The following is a 21,901-nucleotide window of genomic DNA, read 5'->3' as shown; positions in this document are numbered from 1 at the left end:
CATCTTTTTTCATTTGTAATGTAACCCAAATGCTCACTGATCCGGGTTCTGACATCATGACTGATCATTCCTACATACTGTAATTTATGTTCTGTACATTCAATCAAATAAATTACATATGAGGTAGAACAAATGACACAGCCCTTGGTTAAAAAAGTATGTCCTGTGACACAGGAGTAAAATTCCTTACCTATTGTAAGGAATTCACAGGACTTGCACCGTGCATGGCCGCAACGATATGTGCCATATTTACTGATAACAATGAGCCATCTCTATTTGTAGTTTTTAGATTGCTTGGAGAGAGATTACCACCCATGGTAAGATTTCTAGAGAAAACACATTTACAGCCATTTTCTACTACTGCTTTCAATTTCCTATCTCCATATAAAATTGGAAAATACTTTTTAATAATATTACAAACCTCAGAAAATGGAAATGAATATTTAGTAATAAACAATGGCTGTTTGGTTTGTGTTTTCTTAGATTTCCTAGAAAGAGTGTCTTGTCTATTGAGAAGGTCTATTTCTCTAGAGATTTTATTCACCTGATTTTTACAATAACCTCTGTTTTTAAATCTTCTCTTAAGTTCAGTGCTTTATGTATTATAGTCAGCTCTATCCGAGCAAATTCTCTTAGCATTTTATTGTATCCATACCATCGTTTATATTTATCCAGTTTAGCCAATGATCTAAAATAGGGTGTTGACACTTTAAAATAAATACCATTTGATTGTTTATCCAATGGCTGCTTAGCAGCCTCTTTTTAAATTTTCTAGAAACATTGCCATTTAGGTCTATGAAAACGGCACACAGCCGAAACTCGTAAGACCTGTCTGCTGGTCTCATTTCCTGTATTTTGGATTTTAACTAATTGAATAAAGGATTGCTTTTTTAACAACATTTTGGGACTCTTACCGGACTGTTATTCTTTTTGTATATCTACCCTCTAATGGGATAATCCATCAGATAAATTCCAGTTTGTTCTATAAATTCCTTAATAAAGTGAAAGAAAATACAAACTCAACTATGGAAACCGTAGAGAGTACAGAACCACAACAGTCTATCCTTAAAAAAAGGAAACTCAGCTGTATGAATATCCTGTAATATGCACTCGCTATAAGTGATATACAAATGTACAGCCATGTATAATAGCAGTTTAAGAAATGGGATACTGTAGAGCACTGGTTTTCAAACTTGTCCCCAGGCCTCCCTAACTGGACACATTTTGAGGATATCTGAACGAGAGCACAGGTGAAATAATCAGCTGATAAGTAAACATGGTTATTTTACCTGCTGTCATCCAAGGTAATCCTGAAAACCTGGACTGTTGGGGAGGCCTAAGGACAGGTTTGAAAACCAGAGCTCTACAGTATCCCATTTCTTATACTGCTGTTATACATGGCTGTACATCTGTATATATCACTCATGGCGAGTGCATATTACAGGATATTCATACAGTTGAGTTCCATTTTTTAAGGATGCTGTAGAGATACCATTGTATGGCAAAAATAAGAGTACTACTAAAATAGAAAATACTGACATTGCCAAATCCCAATAAGGGTATACTATTGCAACAGTAATAGAAGTACCAGATATGGAACATACTATAGCAACATCTCACAAATAAATGTATAATATTGTACTGCAATACACAGCAGAAGTACAAGATATGGAAAGTACTGAAATATCCACACCTAAATAAAGTATATTATTGCACAGCAATAAATAACAGGAGTATAAGATATAGAACATACTAGAGTATCCTCACGCAAATAAAGGTATACTACTGCACAGAATAAATAGAAGTAATATAAGAAATACTGAAGTATGCACTCACAGCAATAACAATAAAACCAGATATGGGAAATACTGTAGTAACTACTTATCAGTAAAGTATAATATTGCATGGCAATGAACAACAGCAATACAAGATAAAGAAATGCTGTAGGAGTCGCACATAAAGCAGATTATTACACAGCAAAAAATAGCAGAAGTACAGTAGCACTCACACAGAAAATAATCTTATTGCCCAGCAATAAATAGCAGTACAGTAGTAGACATATAGAAAATACTGTAATGTCCCCTCACAGGAATAATACTGCATGGCAATAAATAACAGTGATACAAGTTATTGAATGTAATTTAGTATCCAGAGGCGTAACTAGAAACCACAGGGCCCAGGTGCAAGAATGTAAGAAGGGCCCCCCCACCCCGCCAAAAAAAGTGAATTTGATACATTTTTTTAATTATTTTTTACCTTTTTTTTTTTAACATTTAACACAGAAAAAAAATGGGAATCAGATTACATGTCTGCAAAAGGAGGTACCTTGTGCCCACAGTCTGTGAGATGGTCTGACCCCCTATTACTGTATATAGTGACACTGTTCAACCCACCAGTACTGTATATAATGAGTCAGTGACACAGTCTGTAATCTGCGATGTGAGATGTCTGGCCTGACCCTACCCGCCCCAGTACTTTATAAAGTGACCACAGTAGTCTGTGACATGGTCCAGCCCCCCATGTACTGTATATAGTGGTACTGTATAGTGACACTGTTTACCCCCTCCCCCCCCCCATGCTGTAGTAACAAGGTCTGTAATTTGCTGGTTCCACAAACACACACACACATACACACATTCCTCTTTTGACTGGGATGTGATGCATAGAGCAGTCCCACCCATTCTCTACATATGCTTTCTAAGGGCTTTAAAGGGGCTGTACTTTAAGATTGTCAAATGACACACGTTGATTGGATGTTCACTGGATTTCTCATTAAAAAAAAAAAAAAAAAAGTTCATCCATGTGGGCTGGCATAACATTGTAATAGAAGCATTATTGTATGAACTAATTTAACCATTTCACAGATGCATTAAAAACAAAAAAGGTACACATGTACTTTTTTTAATGGCAAAGATTAAATTTATGGCATTTGATTATTTAAAGTTTACCATCACTTTAAGTTGGTAATAACAATCTCAAACTATAAAGTTTGTGTAATATCTGCTGATGGTGGACAACCAAACACAATAGTGGCAGTAAAAACCTGTACATCCACATTTTTTTAAACAAATTAGAGCTGGATAAACAACAATTTCAAAGTACACAGTGGTTTGTTGCTAAACGAAAAACAAATGCCAGTGCATCTGTTCACTTAAGTGACTAGTGCCAAATAAATAGCTCCAGCCTGTTACTAGCAGAGCACGCAAAAAGGAATAGAATAAATAAGACAATATGCCATTACTTAAAAGGGACACTGAACCCAAATTATTTCTTTCATGATTCAGATAGAGGATGACATTTTAAGCAACTTTCTAATTTACTCCTATTATCAATTTCTCTTCGTTCTCTTGCTATCTTTATTTTAAAAGTAGGAATGTAAATCTTAGCAGCCAGCCCATTTTAGGTTCAGCACTATGGATAGTGCTTACTTTTTGGAGGCTTACATTTACCCACCAATAAGCAAGCATAACCCAGGTTCTCAACCAAAAATGGTCCGGCTCCTATGCATCACATTCTTGCTTTTTAAATAAAGATAGCAAGAGAACGAAGAAAAATTGATAATAGGAGTAAATTAGAAAGTTGCTTAAAATTGCATGCTCGATCTGAATCATGAAAGAAAAAAAAATTGGGTTTAGTGTCCCTTTAAGTTTCATGTTTGGTAAACTACCCATTACTAACCGTTTGCCCTGAAAACTAAGCAAGTCCCCACACTGCTCCTGGGTTAAACACCTTACCCCCTCCAGTATTGAGCAGGAAGTCAGTTAGGGGTCGGGTATGTATGAAAAGTGAGCCCACTCACAGATAGAGGTCAAGAGTGCGCCAAATACTGCATGGCGGGAGAAGAGGTAACCCTCTCTGTTTTAGTGGAAAAGTACCCTTGCACCGCACTTTGCTTCTTCCCAATACACCCAGCACCATCTTAGTGCTTCTGTAGAGAAGAGAAGTGCTAAGATGTCGGCTGTGGTAAATTATTAGTGGTACGAACACCTGATCACTGGGGATTCTCTCTAAGGAAATGGAAAAAGTGGGAAGTGCGCCAAAACACTGTGTGTGCGAATGTCCTGTACACACTCTCTTTTGACCGGCCATTGCAGATAACCCTGTGCACAATCTCTGCACAGTATATGTACCCAGCTCAAACCTGTGATCCAGCTGCACTGTGCGGTATGCTGTTAGGACAGACTATGAACACCTCTATCCATGCCTCTCTCCTTGACGAGGCAAAGAACTACTGGGAGAGAAAGGGATGTGGGAGGGATACTTAAAGTGATAGTAAATCCTAACGTTTAAGCGCTAGGATTTGCCAGAGGAACAAATAAAGGGGAATTTAAGTCATGAAGTATAAAATACTTCATGATGAAAGTTCCTTTGTCTGCAGCATTCGCCGCACTGAGCTCCTCAGGCAGCCCACAACAAAAGGTTATTTTGCTGTGAGGTGATGTTTCTACCTCTTAGCCAATAGCTGTGTGGGCCAGCTGGCATTATGCAGGATATCTAGCACGCTATTGGCTAAGGTCACCTCACAGCAAAATAGCGTTCTGCCGTTGGCTGACTGAGGCACTCAGCACAATGAACGCTTCAGACAACTAAAGGAACTTTCAGCATGAAGGATATTATACTTCATGACTGAGAGTCCCCTTTATTTGTTGCACTGGTAAATCCTAGCATTTCACAAACGTTAGGATTTCCTATCACTTTAAAGCTTTTGTTGTAGCATTAAAGCAGTGGACAGGAGATGAATTCCCACAAGTAAGGATTTTCGTGGACTATCACCACTTTAGAAACAAAAGGGCATTTGTGTATTATTAAACTATGAATTATTAATTTAAGATCAGGATTAAGGGGAGGTTTTGCAGAGGAAATGTATCTTTTTTCTGGTCCTGAAAAACCCTTTCAGTAGCTCTGTATAGGCCTCCCCCTTTGAGTGTATGTGTGTGGGGAGGGGGTACATATAAAGGAGTATACAAAAATGCATTCTATACAGTGGTTTTTCCTCAAATTTGTGTATTTCTTCAAAACAAGTTATTTTAGTCTGCATAAAAAACAAGGTATGTCACTTGTGGATAGTGCAAACAACTTAAAACTGCTTTACTACAGGAAAATCACATGGCTTAGCTACTAACGGGTTTAAATATGAAACTGCAACTGGAAATGTAGTCATTGCGTACAAATGCAAAAGAGGAAATACCTTTCCATCTGTAATGTACTTGCAGTTAATTTTTAGGAACTTCTCTGTAAATGCCTCCTCCTCTTCAGATGTGGATGACACAACTCTGGATGGCCGAATGGCAGCATAGGCGGGGGAGGAAGTTGACTCCTTGTGGTGGATGCCATCTGGATCCTTAAAAAGAAATTCACATTGCATTTAACAATGTTCTCCACAGAAGACAGGGGCAGTGTAATATTTTGCAATATTTTAACACTTTATGCTATTTACAAACATTACTTAAGCTATCTGAAGCACACTTTAATTGCACAATTTAACAAATTGTTTTAATAATAATTGATGCATTTATGGTGGTATATTATATTATATCTATCCACACATTTCACTTAGTTGCTTGAAAAAAACAGCATTTCAATTTAAATGGACATAAACTTGCAACAGATAATGTTCTAGTGCATTATTACATATTACTATTTAAATACTGCTTGCCTATAACTAAGGGCTAGATTTATCATAGCTGAGGCATACAGGGGCACGTATACATGCCCCTGTACGCCTCAGCTCGCCTGTGGCGGGGCGAAATTACCCGTAGGTAATCAACATTGCACACGAGCGCAATTTTGCGCTCGCGTGCAATCCCGCCCCCTGCCCGCGCACAGCCAATCACGCGAGGGCAGGAGCTGTCAATATCCTCGGTTAGACTCTAGTGACCGCTGCTTGATAAATCACGGCGAGCAAGTTCTTGTGAGAACTTGCTGCCGTAGGGGCTTGATAAATGTAGCCCTAAATTGTTTAACCTTCTCAAAGGGGTTAAGCATACAGCTAAAGTCAGCCCTGGACCAGCACTGCACTACTGGTCTGGAGATAAATGCTGCTGAGCCAATTGGGGCTCAATATGTATGAACCACATTATGGTTGTGAAGACAACAGTCCTTAAAATTCTAAGGAGCCAGACAAAAGAACAGTACCACCATTACCTGATTAATAGTTTTTTAAAGAATCTTCCTAAGGAAGAAGCAAATAACCTGCACCCAAATCCTGGCCACCAGGAGGAAGCAAAGACACCCCAGCCAAAGGCTTAAATATCCCTCCCACTTCCTCATTACCCCAGTCATTCTGCCGAGGGAACAAGGAAAAGTAGGAGAAACATTAGGGTATAAATGGTGCCAGAAGAATAAAAGAAATAATAGGAGACCACCCATAGACAAAACGGGCTGGGGACGTGGACTCTCCCTATCCGGAAGGAAAGGAATTTATCTGGTAAGCATAAATTATGTTTTACTTCCTAAGATAGGGAGAGTACACGGCTTCATTCCTTACTGTTGGGAAAACTATACCCAAACTCCAGAGGACACTGAATGAATAACGGGAGGGAACAAAATGGAAAAGGCGGACCTATTCTGAGGGCACCACTGCCTGCAAAACTTTTCTCCCGAAAGCTGCTTCAGCCGAAGCAAAAACATCAAACTTGTAAAAAATTTTAAAAAGTATGTAAGGAGGACCAGGTAGCCGCCTTACGAACCTGATCGATAGCGGCCTCGTTCTTAAAGGACCTTGTACCAGCAGTTCTCTGCGACAAGGTAACTTCAACGGAGGAGATAAGGACATTCCCACTAGATCCGCAATCAGGATTACTGATACTGCTCCTGCATGATGCAGGCCACCACTCGAGTAAGAAGCGGCAATGGAGGAAAAATATATGAGTTTGAACCTCCAGGGCACTGCTAGTGCATCTAATAGATACGCTTGAGGATCCCTCGACCCAAAGCTTGGTATTGAGATGGGACGCCATGAGATCTATCTCCGGCATCCCCCACTTCCTGCATATCTCTGCAAACACCTCGGGATGGAGATACCATTCCCCTGGATGGAAGGATTGCCTGCTGAGAAAATCCACCTCCCAGTTGTCCACACCCGGAATGTGGATCGCTGACAGCAAACAGCTGTGGGCCTCCGCCCACTCCAGAATCTGAGAGATACTTCCTTCATCGCCAAGGAACTTCTCGTTCCCCCCTGATGATTGATGTAAGCAACCAAGGTAGCCCCTCCAGTGAACCAAATACTGTGTGCGGTCCATGGACATACGAGAGTCAATAATGCTGCTGACCTCATATACTTCATGATGGTCAACAAAGATAGGATGGGGACGAGGCAACACAGTGGTAAACTGATTACAAACCAATGGTTTCAAGAGGGAGACATGAAAAACATTGGAGATGCGCATTGCAGGAGGAAGGTCAAGAGCGTAGGCCACAGGATTGACCCGTCGGATATTCGAAAAGGACCAACATAACGGGGAGCCAGGAAGACACACGAAGGTTCAAGTTGCGGGAGGACAGCCAAACCCTCTCACCAACCTGGTAGGAAGGCGTGGGCAGATGCTTTCTATCAGCCTGGAACTTTTGGCGCTGCATAGAACGATGAAGGAAATCCTGAATCTGTACACACGTGGAACGGAGTTGCCGGAGATGCTCCTCCAAAGCCGGAATACCCCAAGACATGAATGAATCGGGCAACAAGGATGGTTGAAACCAATAATTCGCCATGAACGGGGATAACTGGGAGGAAGCAATAATATTACTATTATGAGCAAACTCTGTCCAAGGTAACAGTTCAGACCAATTATTGTGGTGATCTGAGACATAGCAGCGGAGGAACTGTTCCAGAGCCTGATTAGACCGTTCCGCAGCCCCATTGGATTGAGGAAGATATGCCGAGGAGAAGGAAAGTTGGATCCCCATTTGAGCACAAAAGGAATGCCAAAATCTGGAGACAAACTGGCTACCCCAGTCCGACACTATGTCCTTGGGTAACCCATGTAAACGGTAGACCTCCCGGGCAAAAATTGAAGCAAGGTCCTGAGCGGTAGGCACCTTCTTCAAGGGAATGCAATGTGACATTTTAGAAAAATGGTATTGCCATTGGAAACAGGGAGCTCGACAATGAAGTCCATGGAAAGATGTGTCCAAGGACGCTCACCATTAGCAATAGGTTGAAGACCCACAGAAAGACACAGAGGAGTCTTATTCTGTGCACAAACTGAGCAGGAGGCAACATACGCAGCAACATCAGAACGAAGACCTGGCCACCAGAATTGTCGAGTGACAGACCAAATCATTTGGCTCTTGCCTGGGTGACCTGTCGATTTAGGAAAGTGATAAGTGTGCAAAAGTTTAGTTCGAAGATTCTCAGGAACAAAATACTTACCATTAGGTTTCTCAGGAGGTGCATTGGTTTGTGCAGGAGTAGGTACAGACTCCTCCTTGGACAGAGATGAAAATTGTTGAGAGAGGGCATCAGCCCTAACATTCTTACTACCAGGCAGGTTGGAGACCACATAATAAAACCAAGCCAAAAATAGCGCCCATCTGGCCTGTCGGGGCGACAAATGTTTTGTTTGGGATAGATAAGTTAAATTCTTTTGGTCAGTAAGAATGAGCACTGGTACGCTAGTACCCTCGAGAAGATGTCTCCATTCCTTGAGTGCCAAAATTATGGCCAGTAATTCCCTGTCGACAATTTCATAATTGCACTCCGCTGGAGACAATTTCTTAGAGAAGAAACCGCACGGATGCAAGGAACCGTCAGGTGTAGGATGTTGAGACAAGAGGGCACCTACTCCAGTCTCAGACGCATCAACCTCAAGAACGAAAGGCAGGACACAGGGTTAGGATGAGCCAGAACTGGAGCGGCAGCAAAGGCAGTCTTAAGACTATCAAAGGCCTTAATGGCAGTAGGTGACCAATGGAGTGGATCATTCTCTTTACGGGTCATGTGATAGGTTTGACCAAGGAAGAAAAGTTTTTAATAAACTTTCTATAGTAATTGGCGAAGCCCAAACAACGTTGAATAAACCGAAGACTAATTGGGCGAGGCCACTGCAGAACTGCAAACAACTTGTCAGGATCCAAGGAGAACCCTGCAACGAAGATCACAAAACCTAGGAAGGTTACTTGAGTCTGATGGAACTCACTTTTCTCGAGTTTACAAAACAGGCCATTCTCACGTAGTCTCTGAAGTACCCGTGTGACATCAGAACGATGAGCCTCAAGTGTGGGCGAGTGTATGAGGATGTCGTCCAAGTACACCACAACACACTTTTGCAGCATATCTCGTAGGACATCATTAATAAATTCCTGAAAAACAGCAGGAGCATTACATAGGCCAAAGGGAATTACAAGATATTCATAATGCCCGCTCCTGGTGTTCAATGCTGTTTTCCATTTGTGGCCCTCCTTGATCCTAACGAGATTATAGGCTCCTCTCAAATCAATTTTAGAAAAGACTGTAGCTCCCTTGAGGCGGTCAAAGAGTTCCGTAATGAGCAAAATAGGGTAAGCATTCTTAATGGTAAGACGATTAAGACCTCTATAAGCGATGCATGGTCTTAACTCACCACCCTTTTTCTTCACAAAGAAGAAGCCAGCCCCTGCAGGAGAGCAGGATTTGCGGATGATCTGCCGCAACAGAGCATCGGCAACATACTACTCCGTAGCACAATTTTCAGTAACAGACAGAGGGTAAACCCTGGCCCCGAGGAGGAATGGCTCCGGGTTGCAGGTCTATGGCACATTCGTAAGACCGGTGAGGAGGCAACGTACAGGCACCTACTTTGTTAAAAACGTCTAGGAACTCTCGGTACTCCTCTGGCAATTGAGATACCGAAGAAGTGCACAAGACTTTGACTGGTTTCCGAAGACAAGTGGAAATACATTGCGGAGATTATGACAACATTTCGGACCTGAGCCAGTCGAGACTGGGATTGTGCTTTTGGAGCCAGGGATAACCCAGAACAACTTGAAAATGGAGAGAGTTTATCACCTGGAACTGGATGGTTTCAAAATGGAGAGCCCCAACAGCCATGGATAACGGAACGGTTTCGCGAGTAACGAGTGCGGGCTGAAGGGGCCTCCCATCAATGGCCTCAATAACAAGCAGAATGGACCGAGGCAATACAGGAATGGAGTGCTTTGATACAAAAGCACTGTCAATTAAATAGCCCGCAGCACCAGAGTTAACAAGAGCACTGGTGACTATGGAGGAGTCCACCTAGGAAAGAACAACCGTGACCAAAGGTTTCTCCTTTAGCAGTTCTGGGGACGAGGATAAACCACCCAAGGTCTGCCCCCCGACAGGACATTAGGTGCGAGCATTTCCTGGCCGTGTAGGACAAGACTTTAAAAAGTGGCCCTGTAACCCACAATAGAGGCAGAGCCCCTCCCTCCTACTAAAGGCCCTCTCTGCTGCAGAGACGCGTGAATCACAACTGCATCGGCTTAGCAGTACCTGGTGACTCGGGACTAGGAGGCATGAGAGGAGAGGGAGGCATGGGTGGGAACGAACACGTAGGAGACAACATAAAAGGAGGCTTCTGCAAGCGCTCCTTGAAAGAGGGCCTCTCTCTGAGTCTGATGTCAATTAGGATAAAAAAAGAAATAAAAAAAAAAAAGACACCAATGCCTCGAGATCTCTGGCAGCAACTTCATCTTTAATCGCTTCAGAGAGCCCATGAAAGAAGGCGGCAACAAGGGCTTCATTGTTCCAACCTACCTCTGCGGCAAGCGTACGGAAGTCAATGGCATACTGAGCAACAGATCTCATACCGTGCTGAATGGACATGGGTCGTATAGCAGAGGAGGAGCGAGCCGGAACATCAAATACCCTTCGAAAGAAGGCAACAAATTCAGGGTAATTTGAAATCACAGGTTTATTAGTCTCCCACAAGGGATTAGCCCAGGCAAAAGCTGTGACAGAGAGTAACGAGATGAGAAATCCCACCTTAGCTCTGTCAGAGGGAAACGGCTGAGGTAACATCTCAAAGTAAATGTCCACCTGGTTTAAAAACCCTCTGCACTGAATAGGATCGCCTCCATATTGCTGAGGTAGAGTTGCAGAACCAATGCTCCTGGTAGGACTACATGCAGCAGCGGAAACAGAAGCAGCCATAACTTGTGGGACACTCTGGTCCAAATGTGCAGTGCGAGTCAGCAGGGTTTGGAGGGCTAGTGCAAATTGATCCAAGCTGTGATCCTGTTCATCCATCCTGGAAATGATGGTAGGTAAAGGTGGATTATTAGCACCATCAGGATTCATGGCCCTTGCGTAATGTCAGGGTGCCAGAAATCAGACTGAGACGAGAAGTGCAAAAATAATCACACCTTTATTAATGACAAAAAATAATAAAAAGTCCACATGTCAAACAACAAGCCAGGAGTCAAAGCCAGGAGTCAAAGCCAGAGCTGGTAGTCAAAAGAGCCAAGTCAGGAGCCAAAGCCAGTTGTCAGACGAGCCGGAATCAGGAACAAGGAGAACAGCAGAGTCAGGAACAAGCCAGGGATCAGGAACCAGGAGGGACGTCAAACAGCCAGGTAATACACAGGAACTGGAACACAGGAGCTCACAAACAGGTCTGAGACAACGCACGGGCAAAGCATACTGAACAGATGCCCTTTAAATAATAAGTGATGACATCACAATTCTGAGACGGCAACCTGTCTCACACGGATGATGTACACCAATCTGGCCATAAGAGGGCGTGCAGAAATGAGCTGCATCACACACTCTGCACCTGATTCAGCAAGAGAGGGGAGTAAAATTGCTGCCAGCAGCACATGGCAAACAAAGCAGGGAAAAAACCCTGACATCAAGGAGGTCCGGAGGTCAAGACATGCCCAAGTTAGCTTGCAACGTCTCTGGTCTGTTAGAAACATCCTCATAGATTTGAAGTCTATTATAGTACCCAGGAAATCCACCCTGGTACTTGGGATAAGAGAATTCTTTTACAAGTTTATCTTCCATACATGTGATCGAAGAAGACTGAGAAGGGACTCTGAAAATTCTTCCGCAAGGCGAAAGGATGGTGCTTGCACCAGAATATCGTCCAAGTATGGGGCTACTGCAATACCCCGAGTTCTGGCAACGGCTAGAAGAGCCCCAGGACCTTTCTAAAGATTCTTGGAGCAGTAGCTAGGCCAAACGGAAGGGCAATGAACTGGAAGTGCTGGTCCAGGAATGCAAACCGCAGGAACTGAAAGTGTTCCCTGTGGATTGGAACATGAATTGAAGGAAAGATGAACCTTATCGTCTCCATCTTGAAGGAGGGGACACTGAGAAATTTGTTTAAGCACTTTAGGTCCAGAATCTGGCGGAAAGTTCCCTCCTTCTTTGGGACCATGAAAAGGTTTGAATAAAACCCCAAACCCCTTTCTTCGATAGGCACCGGGACAACAACAACTCCTAAAGAGGATAGATAACGAACGCACCCTAGAAAGGCATCCCTCTTTTCTAGTCTGGTAGACAGATTCAAGAGGAGGAAACTGGTGGATTACATTTGAAGCCTATATCGTATCCTTGAGATACCACCTCAAGGAACCCACGGATCCTGTACGTCCTTGAACCAGGCATCTAAAAAAACAAAAACAAAAAACAAAAACAAACACACAGTCTGCCCCCTACACGATCCGATCCTGGATCAAGGGACGCCCCTTCATGCCGATTTGTTTTCGGCGGGCTTCTTATTCTGCTTGGATTTATTCCAGGACTGAGCCGGCTTCCAAGTACTCTTGGGTTGCTCAGGCTTGCAGGAGGATTGTTGTCATTGGGATTTGTCAGAACGAAAGGAATGAAAATTAGAAGATAGTCTCCCTTAGACTTGTTCTTCTTATCTTGTGGTAAGAAGGCACCCTTGCCTCCGGTAACCGTAGAAATAACGGAGTCCTGGCCTGGACCAAATAACATCTTTCCCTTGAAGGAAAGAGAAAGGAGTCTGGACTTAAAGGCTAGGACCGCAAAGCCAGAGGCCTTTGCAATTAGGCGAATAATTTGCATGCTCGCATCACAGATAAAAGAATTAGCAATTCTCAGAGCTTAAATTCTGTCTTGAATATCCTCGAGGGGAGACTCCACCTCAATTAGTTCCGACAAAGAGTCACACCAGTAGGCAGCCGCTCCTGCAACAGCGGGAACTGCAGCCACGGGTTGGAAAAAAATAAATCTAGTATGTTCTCAGAAAGGTTTACATTTTCTTATCCATCGGCTCTCTGAACGAAGAACTATACTGAAGAGGTATAGTAGCACGTTTAGCAAGCATAGAGATGGCACCTTAGGAATGGAGATCCACAAATCCAGTTGAGAGTCCGGGACCAACTTTTTAAAAGTAGACGAGTGGGAAAAGGAAAAACCAATTATTTCCCATTCATTCTTAATAATGATCGCCATCTTAACCGGCACAGGAAAAGTCAAAGAAACGTTCCTCTCCTCGTAAACTCTGTCTAATTTAGGTATCATAGGTTCTTCAGGCAGCGCAGCCTCTGGAACCTCTAACGTAGACAGAGCCTCCTTTAATAAAAAACGCAAATGTTCAATTTTAAATCTAAAGGACGGTTCCTCCGCAGCAGGAGGCTTAGATGCCAAGGACTCCGACCCAGAAAGTTCACCCTCTGAAGCTACAGAGGTTAACTCATCATTGGATAACTGGGACATAATAGCTAAATCCAATAAATATTTATTGGGTCAGGAGAGCTATGTTTAACCTTACTCTTGCGTTTGTTAGAGCGAGGTAATGCACTGAGGGCCGGAGACACCGCCGTTTGTAACTTTGCAGCAAATCAAGGGTAGTAATCTCATGGGTCACAGAGTCCTGAGAGGTAGAGGGCTCAGAGGGACTAAGAGCCTTAGCAGGCTTGTCTCCCTTCTTAGACTTTATAACGGTGTTAAGGCATGGGGAACATAATTGAGTGGGCAGGAAAACCACGGCCTCCTCACAATATAAACAAGTATGATTTAGTACAGAAGGAGTACCTTCTAACATGTCAAAATACTCCATAGCGGGGGGCGGAGCTAGCTGTTGAGGAGAGTAGATGCAGCCTTCAGAAGCTCCCGCTTATACTCACATTATATCTCCTTTTTTATTGAAAAATCAGACAAAATATTTATACCATAACTCTACCACTTCAGCCAGAAGCATTTGAGAGGTGAGAGATTGTGAAATTAAGTAGATCTAAGAATGGGAAACTGAGACGCAAGGCTCCTACATGACACGGCCCTGATCTGGAAAACGCATTGAAGGACTATTACTAACTTTCTCTCATCTCTCAGAGAGGGGAAACAAGTCGGACAGCCCACTAGTAGAACCCAGGCAAGCACACTGTTGTTATCTGAGCCACAATCCACAGAAACGTGCTATGCACTGGGAGCCTACTTGAAACAACTCAGGGCCGCAGAACCCCCCCCCCCCCACTTCCTCCCGTCTAATGACAGAGACAGCAATAGAAGCCGGACCCAATAATTAACCCGGATAGCTGCTCATAGGTAACCCTTTCCTCAAGTGCTCTAAGACATGGAACCCTTGGATGCACAGGAAGATCCTATAATACGACTCCTGGATGATCATTTCATGGATCTCAAACGGAGCCTACTTACGGTATTTTAGCATGCTCAGCAATTGTTCCAGCCCTCACAGTGTGAGCCGCGGCACAGGAAATGAGGAGTTCCCCTGTCAATTCCTAGAGACTGCCCTGCAGACGGAGAGGCTGACGCTCTTGATCATGGACCAGCGTGTAAGGCACCTAATGCACCTCATTCTAGCAGCAGGAGCTATCGAGGAGTGAAAATTTCACCCAGCCAGTACGGGAACATCCCATATAGCAGCCTTAGGACTCTCCCTGACCCCCTGCTAGCCGGCACTCAGAGAAGACAGGTGAACCTTCCATGTTGGTATCTAATTCCTACCGAAGATACATGGAGCCTAATGCTTCCCTGCATTGTGACCACGGTTACTCCTCCATTTCCCTGGCATAGGGCCTTATACCAGCATGGTGACTGTGTGTACCCAATTACCTTATACTGTAATATTCCAGTATAAGTATTATGTCCATAAGACATTACATGTGAGGTCCAATACCCAAACAGGGAAGTTCACAAGACCACCACAGCGTCTGAACATCAGGAATTCTAGCTAACATCTTATGAAAAAGAACAGATAAGGCAGAAATTTGACCTTTTAGGGAGCCCTGTAACAACTGAAGAATTCTAGGAATCCTTAAGGAATACCAAAGAAACCCTCTGAAAGCCCAGTGCTGTTAGGACAGCATGGAACGTCCTGAGGGCATGAAGAGGTTAAAGAGATAGTAGCCCAAAATGTGCAACGTTAAGACCGTGCCAAACTGACCAAAAAGTGTGAATAACCGCCAGGCTATTCGAGCATCGTAGTATATGGGCCTATAAATAGCCTCTGGGACACCGAAGACAAAACTTTCTACTTAACTGCACCATAGATACTGCAGACTGCCTTCAGTACAAGAGCCTATACGAATACAACCATATATCCAAGGATCTGCCAAGGAAGAACACACCGTAGACAAATGTTCTACTTGGAGACAAAAAAGGAACGGAAGAGTGCTGGGAATATGAGGTGGAGCAAAGCTCTAGAATGTAGGAGTGTGTTGCCTCGTTCAGGTAGACAGGGAAAGTAATCCCACATTTCTGATGAACTTGTGGAACCTCACAATCCTTTGAAAGAAAAACAACTATTAAAGAAGGCACCAAATTCCCTCTATCCACTTGAGGGAGAAACTTAGATATGCAGACTTTTCTTCTCTATTTTCATGCATCTATAATTAACACAGTCTATGAAGTAAAAGTGAAGGACCACAAAGTACAAAAGGAACTGCAATCATGTTGAAAATGTATTAAGATAAAAATCTCAGCTCTCATGCTAAACACAGAGATGAGTAACCAAATCAAAGAGCAAAAAGTTCAAAACCAGGGCTTTGCATAAACCTCCATATGCACAGAGAACGTGACCAGTCAAAGGACTCTCTTGTGACAGTCTGCCTTTGACAGCAAATCACAATAACTAGAACACTTCATGTGTGCATCAATGGCCCATGAAGCCGTCCTTCATCTCCATCTTTAAATTTAAGGACAATAAAAGGGACATGAAACCCAAATTTTTTTTTATTTCATGATTTAGAAAGAACATGCAATTTTAAAAAACTTTAATTTACTTCTATTATCTAATTTGCTTCATTCATTAGATATCCTTTGCTGAAAAGCATATCTAGATAGGCTTCATAGCTGCTGATTGGTGGCTGCTCATAGATGCCTTGTGTGATTGGCTCACCCATGTGCATTGTTATTTCTTCAACAAAGGATATCTAAAGAATGTAGCAAATTATAATAGAAGTAAATTGGATTTTTTTTTTTTTTATTGTATTCTCTATCTGAATCATGAAAGAAAAATGTTGGGTTTAGTATCCCTTTAAGTTGTACTGATCTTCAGAACTGGAGCATAGTTCCAGAATATGCTGCTTCTTCAAGATCAGAAACAAAGAAAAACTAGATGGTGAAAACGGAAAGTGAAAAAGTAATCAGACTTCAGTATGCATTTTTTTCCATTTCACCATGTCTATGGACATATTACATACCCATATTTAATGAATACTACTTCATATGCTGCCACCGAAGAACACAAGAGAAATTCTGCTAACAGACAGACGTTGGTCATGTCAACAACTGACTCTAAAGGGGTTTAAAATAATTACTAAGGCCAAGGCACAAGCAAGAAGCAGATAATGTGAAGCACCCACAATGTTATGAAGACTTTAAATGAGATAGAGACTTATATGAAGGGAGTAATAAGTGTTGTCACAGTGCCTCCTTACCAAGGGATTAAATAGTTTAATGTAGCATACTGAATGTGCAAGGCACTCAGCCACTTTTTCACTCTTTTTGATGACATTCATTCACATCTTTTTGAAAATAGCTACTAAAAATAATTATAAATCAGTACTTTTACCACTAAGAATTATAAATAAAAAAAATAAAAAAACATACTCACAATACTTTTCTCGAATTCAATTTCTGAAGAAGTTGGTGACAGAGGGCTTATTGGACTTAGAGAAGGTGAACTTTCCACGCTGGAAATGTAGTCTGGATCTGGTACATATAAAAGCTTTAATAAAAAATATATATAGTTACTTGACATACAGATATTTTTCTTCTTACAGAAAAATATATAAATCAATTATAAATATGACTATTTAGTATAACAAAGATTATTAAAAATCAACTAAAGTTTTCACCCTTCCATACTGTGCAATTTAACTGTTCCTCAAATGGTAAATGTATTTACTTTGAAAGTCATTGCACTTTAAGACCATTCAGAGGTTGTTTGGGAGGCATAGTAACCCCACCCCCCTCAGGGAGTTGCTGACTTGAAGAAGATAAATAAATGCACAATCCTAAAAAATAAACTGAACACAACTAGTAATTATAAAACAGCTCAGAAACAGTTATACCATTTTCCATAGTAATATGGTCTTTTAGATGAAATGTAAAAGTACAAATGAAAGGGTTATAGAGCAGTCTTGTTCAACATAAGGTCTGGGGCCACACAGCAGCCCTCCAAAGAATTCCATATGGCCTTCTGCGTACCCAAATTTAAAACTGCCTCTATCTGAACAAGGGAGGAATTTTTAGCTCTTCGATCTAAGTTACCAAAATTCCTATGTATTCCACAAATGTATAGCAGTACAGATGTAGGAAAAAGATAAACCTGTAAGTCTTTCTAGACCTGCACACCAAAATAGACATGTAATTTGACCATGTTGGCACTTGTGCAACCAAAAACAAATGCATAAAGCTAGATAATTGTTTATTTGAAGATTCCCAGTGTGTTTATATAATTTGTGTTTTGATTAACAGTAATTTTTAATGTTTGCTCTTCGGTTCTAACAGTGACTAAAAAACAAATCCCCTATGCCTCTATTCGAAAAAGGTTGTAGAAGTGTGTTAGAGGAAAGGCCCGTGTCTTAGAGAGGTAGACAAAACAATAATCAATGTTTACATCTTGGTGTCAAGGATATAGTCCCAAGTCTGTAATGGAAGATGAAGGGGTTAAACTGTGTAAAGTTCTTGCTCTCCAAAAGCTAACATTTAAGAGAAAAGACAAAGTACAATAGTGAAGTCTGTAAGGAGAGAAAAGATTTTCCTTGATTACGGTTGGTACTTGCACATCAGAAAACATAATTTATGTAAGAACTTACCTGATAAATTAATTTCTTTCATATTAGCAAGAGTCCATGAGCTAGTGACGTATGGGATATACATTCCTACCAGGAGGGGCAAAGTTTCCCAAACCTCAAAATGCCTATAAATACACCCCTCACCACACCCACAAATCAGTTTAACGAATAGCCAAGAAGTGGGGTGATAAGAAAAAAGTGCGAAGCATAAATATAAGGAATTGGAATAATTGTGCTTTATACAAAAAAATCATAACCACCACAAAAAAGGGTGGGCCTCATGGACTCTTGCTAATATGAAAGAAATGAATTTATCAGGTAAGTTCTTACGTAAATTATGTTTTCTTTCATGTAATTAGCAAGAGTCCATGAGCTAGTGACGTATGGGATAATGACTACCCAAGATGTGGATCTTCCACGCAAGGGTCACTAGAGAGGGAGGGATAAAATAAAGACAGCCAATTCCGCTGAAAAAAATCCACACCCAAAAATAAAGTTTAAATCTTATAAAGAAAAAAACTGAAAATATAAGCAGAAGATTCAAACTGAAACAGCTGCCTGAAGTACTTTTCTACCAAAGACAGCTTCAGAAGAAGAAAATACATCAAAATGGTAGAATTTAGTAAAAGTATGCAAAGAAGACCAAGTTGCTGCTTTGCAAATCTGATCAACCGAAGCTTCATTCCTAAACGCCCAGGAAGTAGAAACTGACCTAGTAGAATGAGCTGTAATCCTTTGAGGCGGAGTTTTACCCGACTTGACATAAGCATGATGAATTAAAGATTTCAACCAAGATGCCAAAGAAATGGCAGAGGCCTTCTGACCTTCCCTAGAACCGGAAAAGATAACAAATAGACTAGAAGTCTTTCGGAAATTCTTAGTAGCTTCAACATAATATTTCAAAGCTCTAACAAGATCCAAAGAATGCAATGATTTCTCCTTAGAATTCTTAGGATTAGGACATAATGAAGGAACCACAATTTCTCTACTAATGTTGTTGGAATTCACAACCTTAGGTAAAAATTTAAAAGAAGTTCGCAACACCGCCTTATCCTGGTGAAAAATCAGAAAAGGAGACTCACAAGAAAGAGCAGATAATTCAGAAACTCTTCTGGCAGAAGAGATGGCCAAAAGGAACAAAACTTTCCAAGAAAGTAATTTAATGTCCAATGAATGCATAGGTTCAAACGGAGTAGCTTGAAGAGCCCTCAGAACCAAATTCAAACTCCAAGGAGGAGAAATTGACTTAATGACAGGTTTTATACGAACCAAAGCTTGTACAAAACAATGAATATCAGGAAGATTAGCAATCTTTCTGTGAAAAAGAACAGAAAGAGCAGAGATTTGTCCTTTCAAGGAACTTGCAGACAAACCTTTATCCAAACCATCCTGAAGAAACTGTAAAATTCTCGGAATTCTAAAAGAATGCCAGGAAAAATGATGAGAAAGACACCAAGAAATGTAAGTCTTCCAGACTCTATAATATATCTCCCTAGATACAGATTTACGAGCCTGTAACATAGTATTAATCACAGAGTCAGAGAAACCTCTTTGACTAAGAATCAAGCGTTCAATCTCCATACCTTTAAATTTAAGGATTTGAGATCCTGATGGAAAAAAGGACCTTGCGACAGAAGGTCTGGCCTTAACGGAAGAGTCCACGGTTGGCAAGAGGCCATCCGGACAAGATCCGCATACCAAAACCTGTGAGGCCATGCTGGAGCTACCAGCAGAACGAACGAGCATTCCTTCAGAATCTTGGAGATTACTCTTGGAAGAAGAACTAGAGGCGGAAAGATATAGGCAGGATGATACTTCCAAGGAAGTGACAATGCATCCACTGCTACCGCTTGAGGATCCCTGGATCTGGACAGATACCTGGGAAGTTTCTTGTTTAGATGAGAGGCCATCAAATCTATTTCTGGAAGTCCCCACATTTGAACAATCTGAAGAAATACCTCTGGGTGAAGAGACCATTCGCCCGGATGTAACGTTTGGCGACTGAGATAATCCGCTTCCCAATTGTCTATACCTGGGATATGAACCTCAGAAACTAGACAGGAGCTGGATTCCGCCCATACCAGAATTCGAGATACTTCTTTCATAGCCAGAGGACTGTGAGTCCCTCCTTGATGATTGATGTATGCCACAGTTGTGACATTGTCTGTCTGAAAACAAATGAACGATTCTCTCTTCAGAAGAGGCCAAGACTGAAGAGCTCTGAAAATTGCACGGAGTTCCAAAATATTGATCGGTAAATCTCACCTCCTGAGATTCCCAAACCCCTTGTGCTGTCAGAGACCCCCACACAGCTCCCCAACCTGTAAGACTTGCATCTGTTGAAATTACAGTCCAGGTCGGAAGAACAAAAGAAGCCCCCTGAACTAAACGATGGTGATCTGTCCACCACATCAGAGAGTGTCGTACAATCGGTTTTAAAGATATTAATTGAGATATCTTTGTGTAATCCCTGCACCACTGGTTCAGCAAACAGAGCTGAAGAGGCCGCATGTGAAAACGAGCAAAGGGGATCGCGTCTGATGCAGCAGTCATAAGACCTAGAATTTCCATGCATAAGGCTACCGAAGGTAATGATTGTGACTGAAGGTTTCGACAAGCTGATATCAATTTTAGACGTCTCTTGTCTGTCAAAGATAGAGTCATGGACACTGAATCTATCTGGAAACCTAAAAAGGTTACCTGTGTCTGAGGAATCAATGAACTTTTTGGTAAATTGATCCTCCAACCATGATGTTGAAGAAACAACACAAGTCGATTCGTATGAGATTCTGCTAAATGTGAAGACTGAGCAAGTACCAAGATATCGTCCAAATAAGGAAATACCACAATACCCTGTTCTCTGATTACAGACAGAAGGGCACCGAGAACCTTCGTAAAAATTCTTGGAGCTGTAGCTAGGCCAAACGGCAGAGCCACAAACTGGTAATGCTTGTCTAGGAAAGAGAATCTCAGAAACTGATAGTGATCTGGATGAATCGGAATATGCAGATATGCATCCTGTAAATCCATTGTAGACATATAATGCCCTTGCTGAACAAAAGGCAGGATAGTCCTTACAGTTACCATTTTGAATGATGGTATCCTTACATAACGATTCAATATTTTTAGATCCAGAACTGGTCTGAAGGAATTCTCCTTCTTTGGTACAATGAAGAGATTTGAATAAAACCCCAGTCCCTGTTCCAGAACTGGAACTGGCATAATTACTCCAGCCAACTCTAGATCTGAAACACATTTCAGAAATACTTGAGCCTTCGCTGGGTTTACTGGGACACGGGAAAGAAAAAATCTCTTTGCAGGAGGCCTTATCTTGAAGCCAATTCTGTACCCTTCTGAAACAATGTTCTGAATCCAAAGATTGTGAACGGAATTGATCCAAATTTCTTTGAAAAAACGTAATCTGCCCCCTACCAGCTAAGCTGGAATGAGGGCCGCACCTTCATGTGGACTTAGGAGCTGGCTTTGATTTTCTAAAAGGCTTGGATTTATTCCAGACTGGAGATGGTTTCCAAACTGATACCGCTCCTGAGGATGAAGGATCAGGTTTTTGTTCCTTGTTGTGACGAAAGGAACGAAAACGATTATTAGACCTAAATTTACCTTTAGATTTTTTATCCTGTGGTAAAAAATTTCCTTTCCCTCCAGTAACAGTTGAGATAATAGAATCCAACTGAGAACCAAACAATTT

At 41.7% G+C, this 21,901-nt stretch overlaps 1 protein-coding gene across 2 annotated transcripts in view; it reads right to left on the bottom strand.

The window, feature by feature from the left end:
* The window catches only part of OXR1 (oxidation resistance 1), a 420,839-nt gene that overhangs the window by 294,801 nt on the left and 104,137 nt on the right, over nt 1-21,901 (bottom strand). For both annotated transcript variants that reach the window (XM_053715278.1, XM_053715279.1), the window contains exons 4-5: nt 17,007-17,120; nt 5,189-5,341 (exon numbers count right to left, since the gene is read on the bottom strand). In XM_053715278.1, coding sequence (XP_053571253.1) covers nt 5,189-5,341; nt 17,007-17,120 — 267 coding nt within the window. The remainder of the gene's footprint in view (nt 1-5,188; nt 5,342-17,006; nt 17,121-21,901) is intronic.

This window comes from Bombina bombina, chromosome 5 (genome assembly GCF_027579735.1).
Source record: "Bombina bombina isolate aBomBom1 chromosome 5, aBomBom1.pri, whole genome shotgun sequence".
NCBI lineage: Eukaryota > Metazoa > Chordata > Amphibia > Anura > Bombinatoridae > Bombina > Bombina bombina.
The sequence above is the reverse complement of the archived record's forward strand: the minus strand, read 5'-3'. Positions and strand labels throughout refer to the sequence as shown.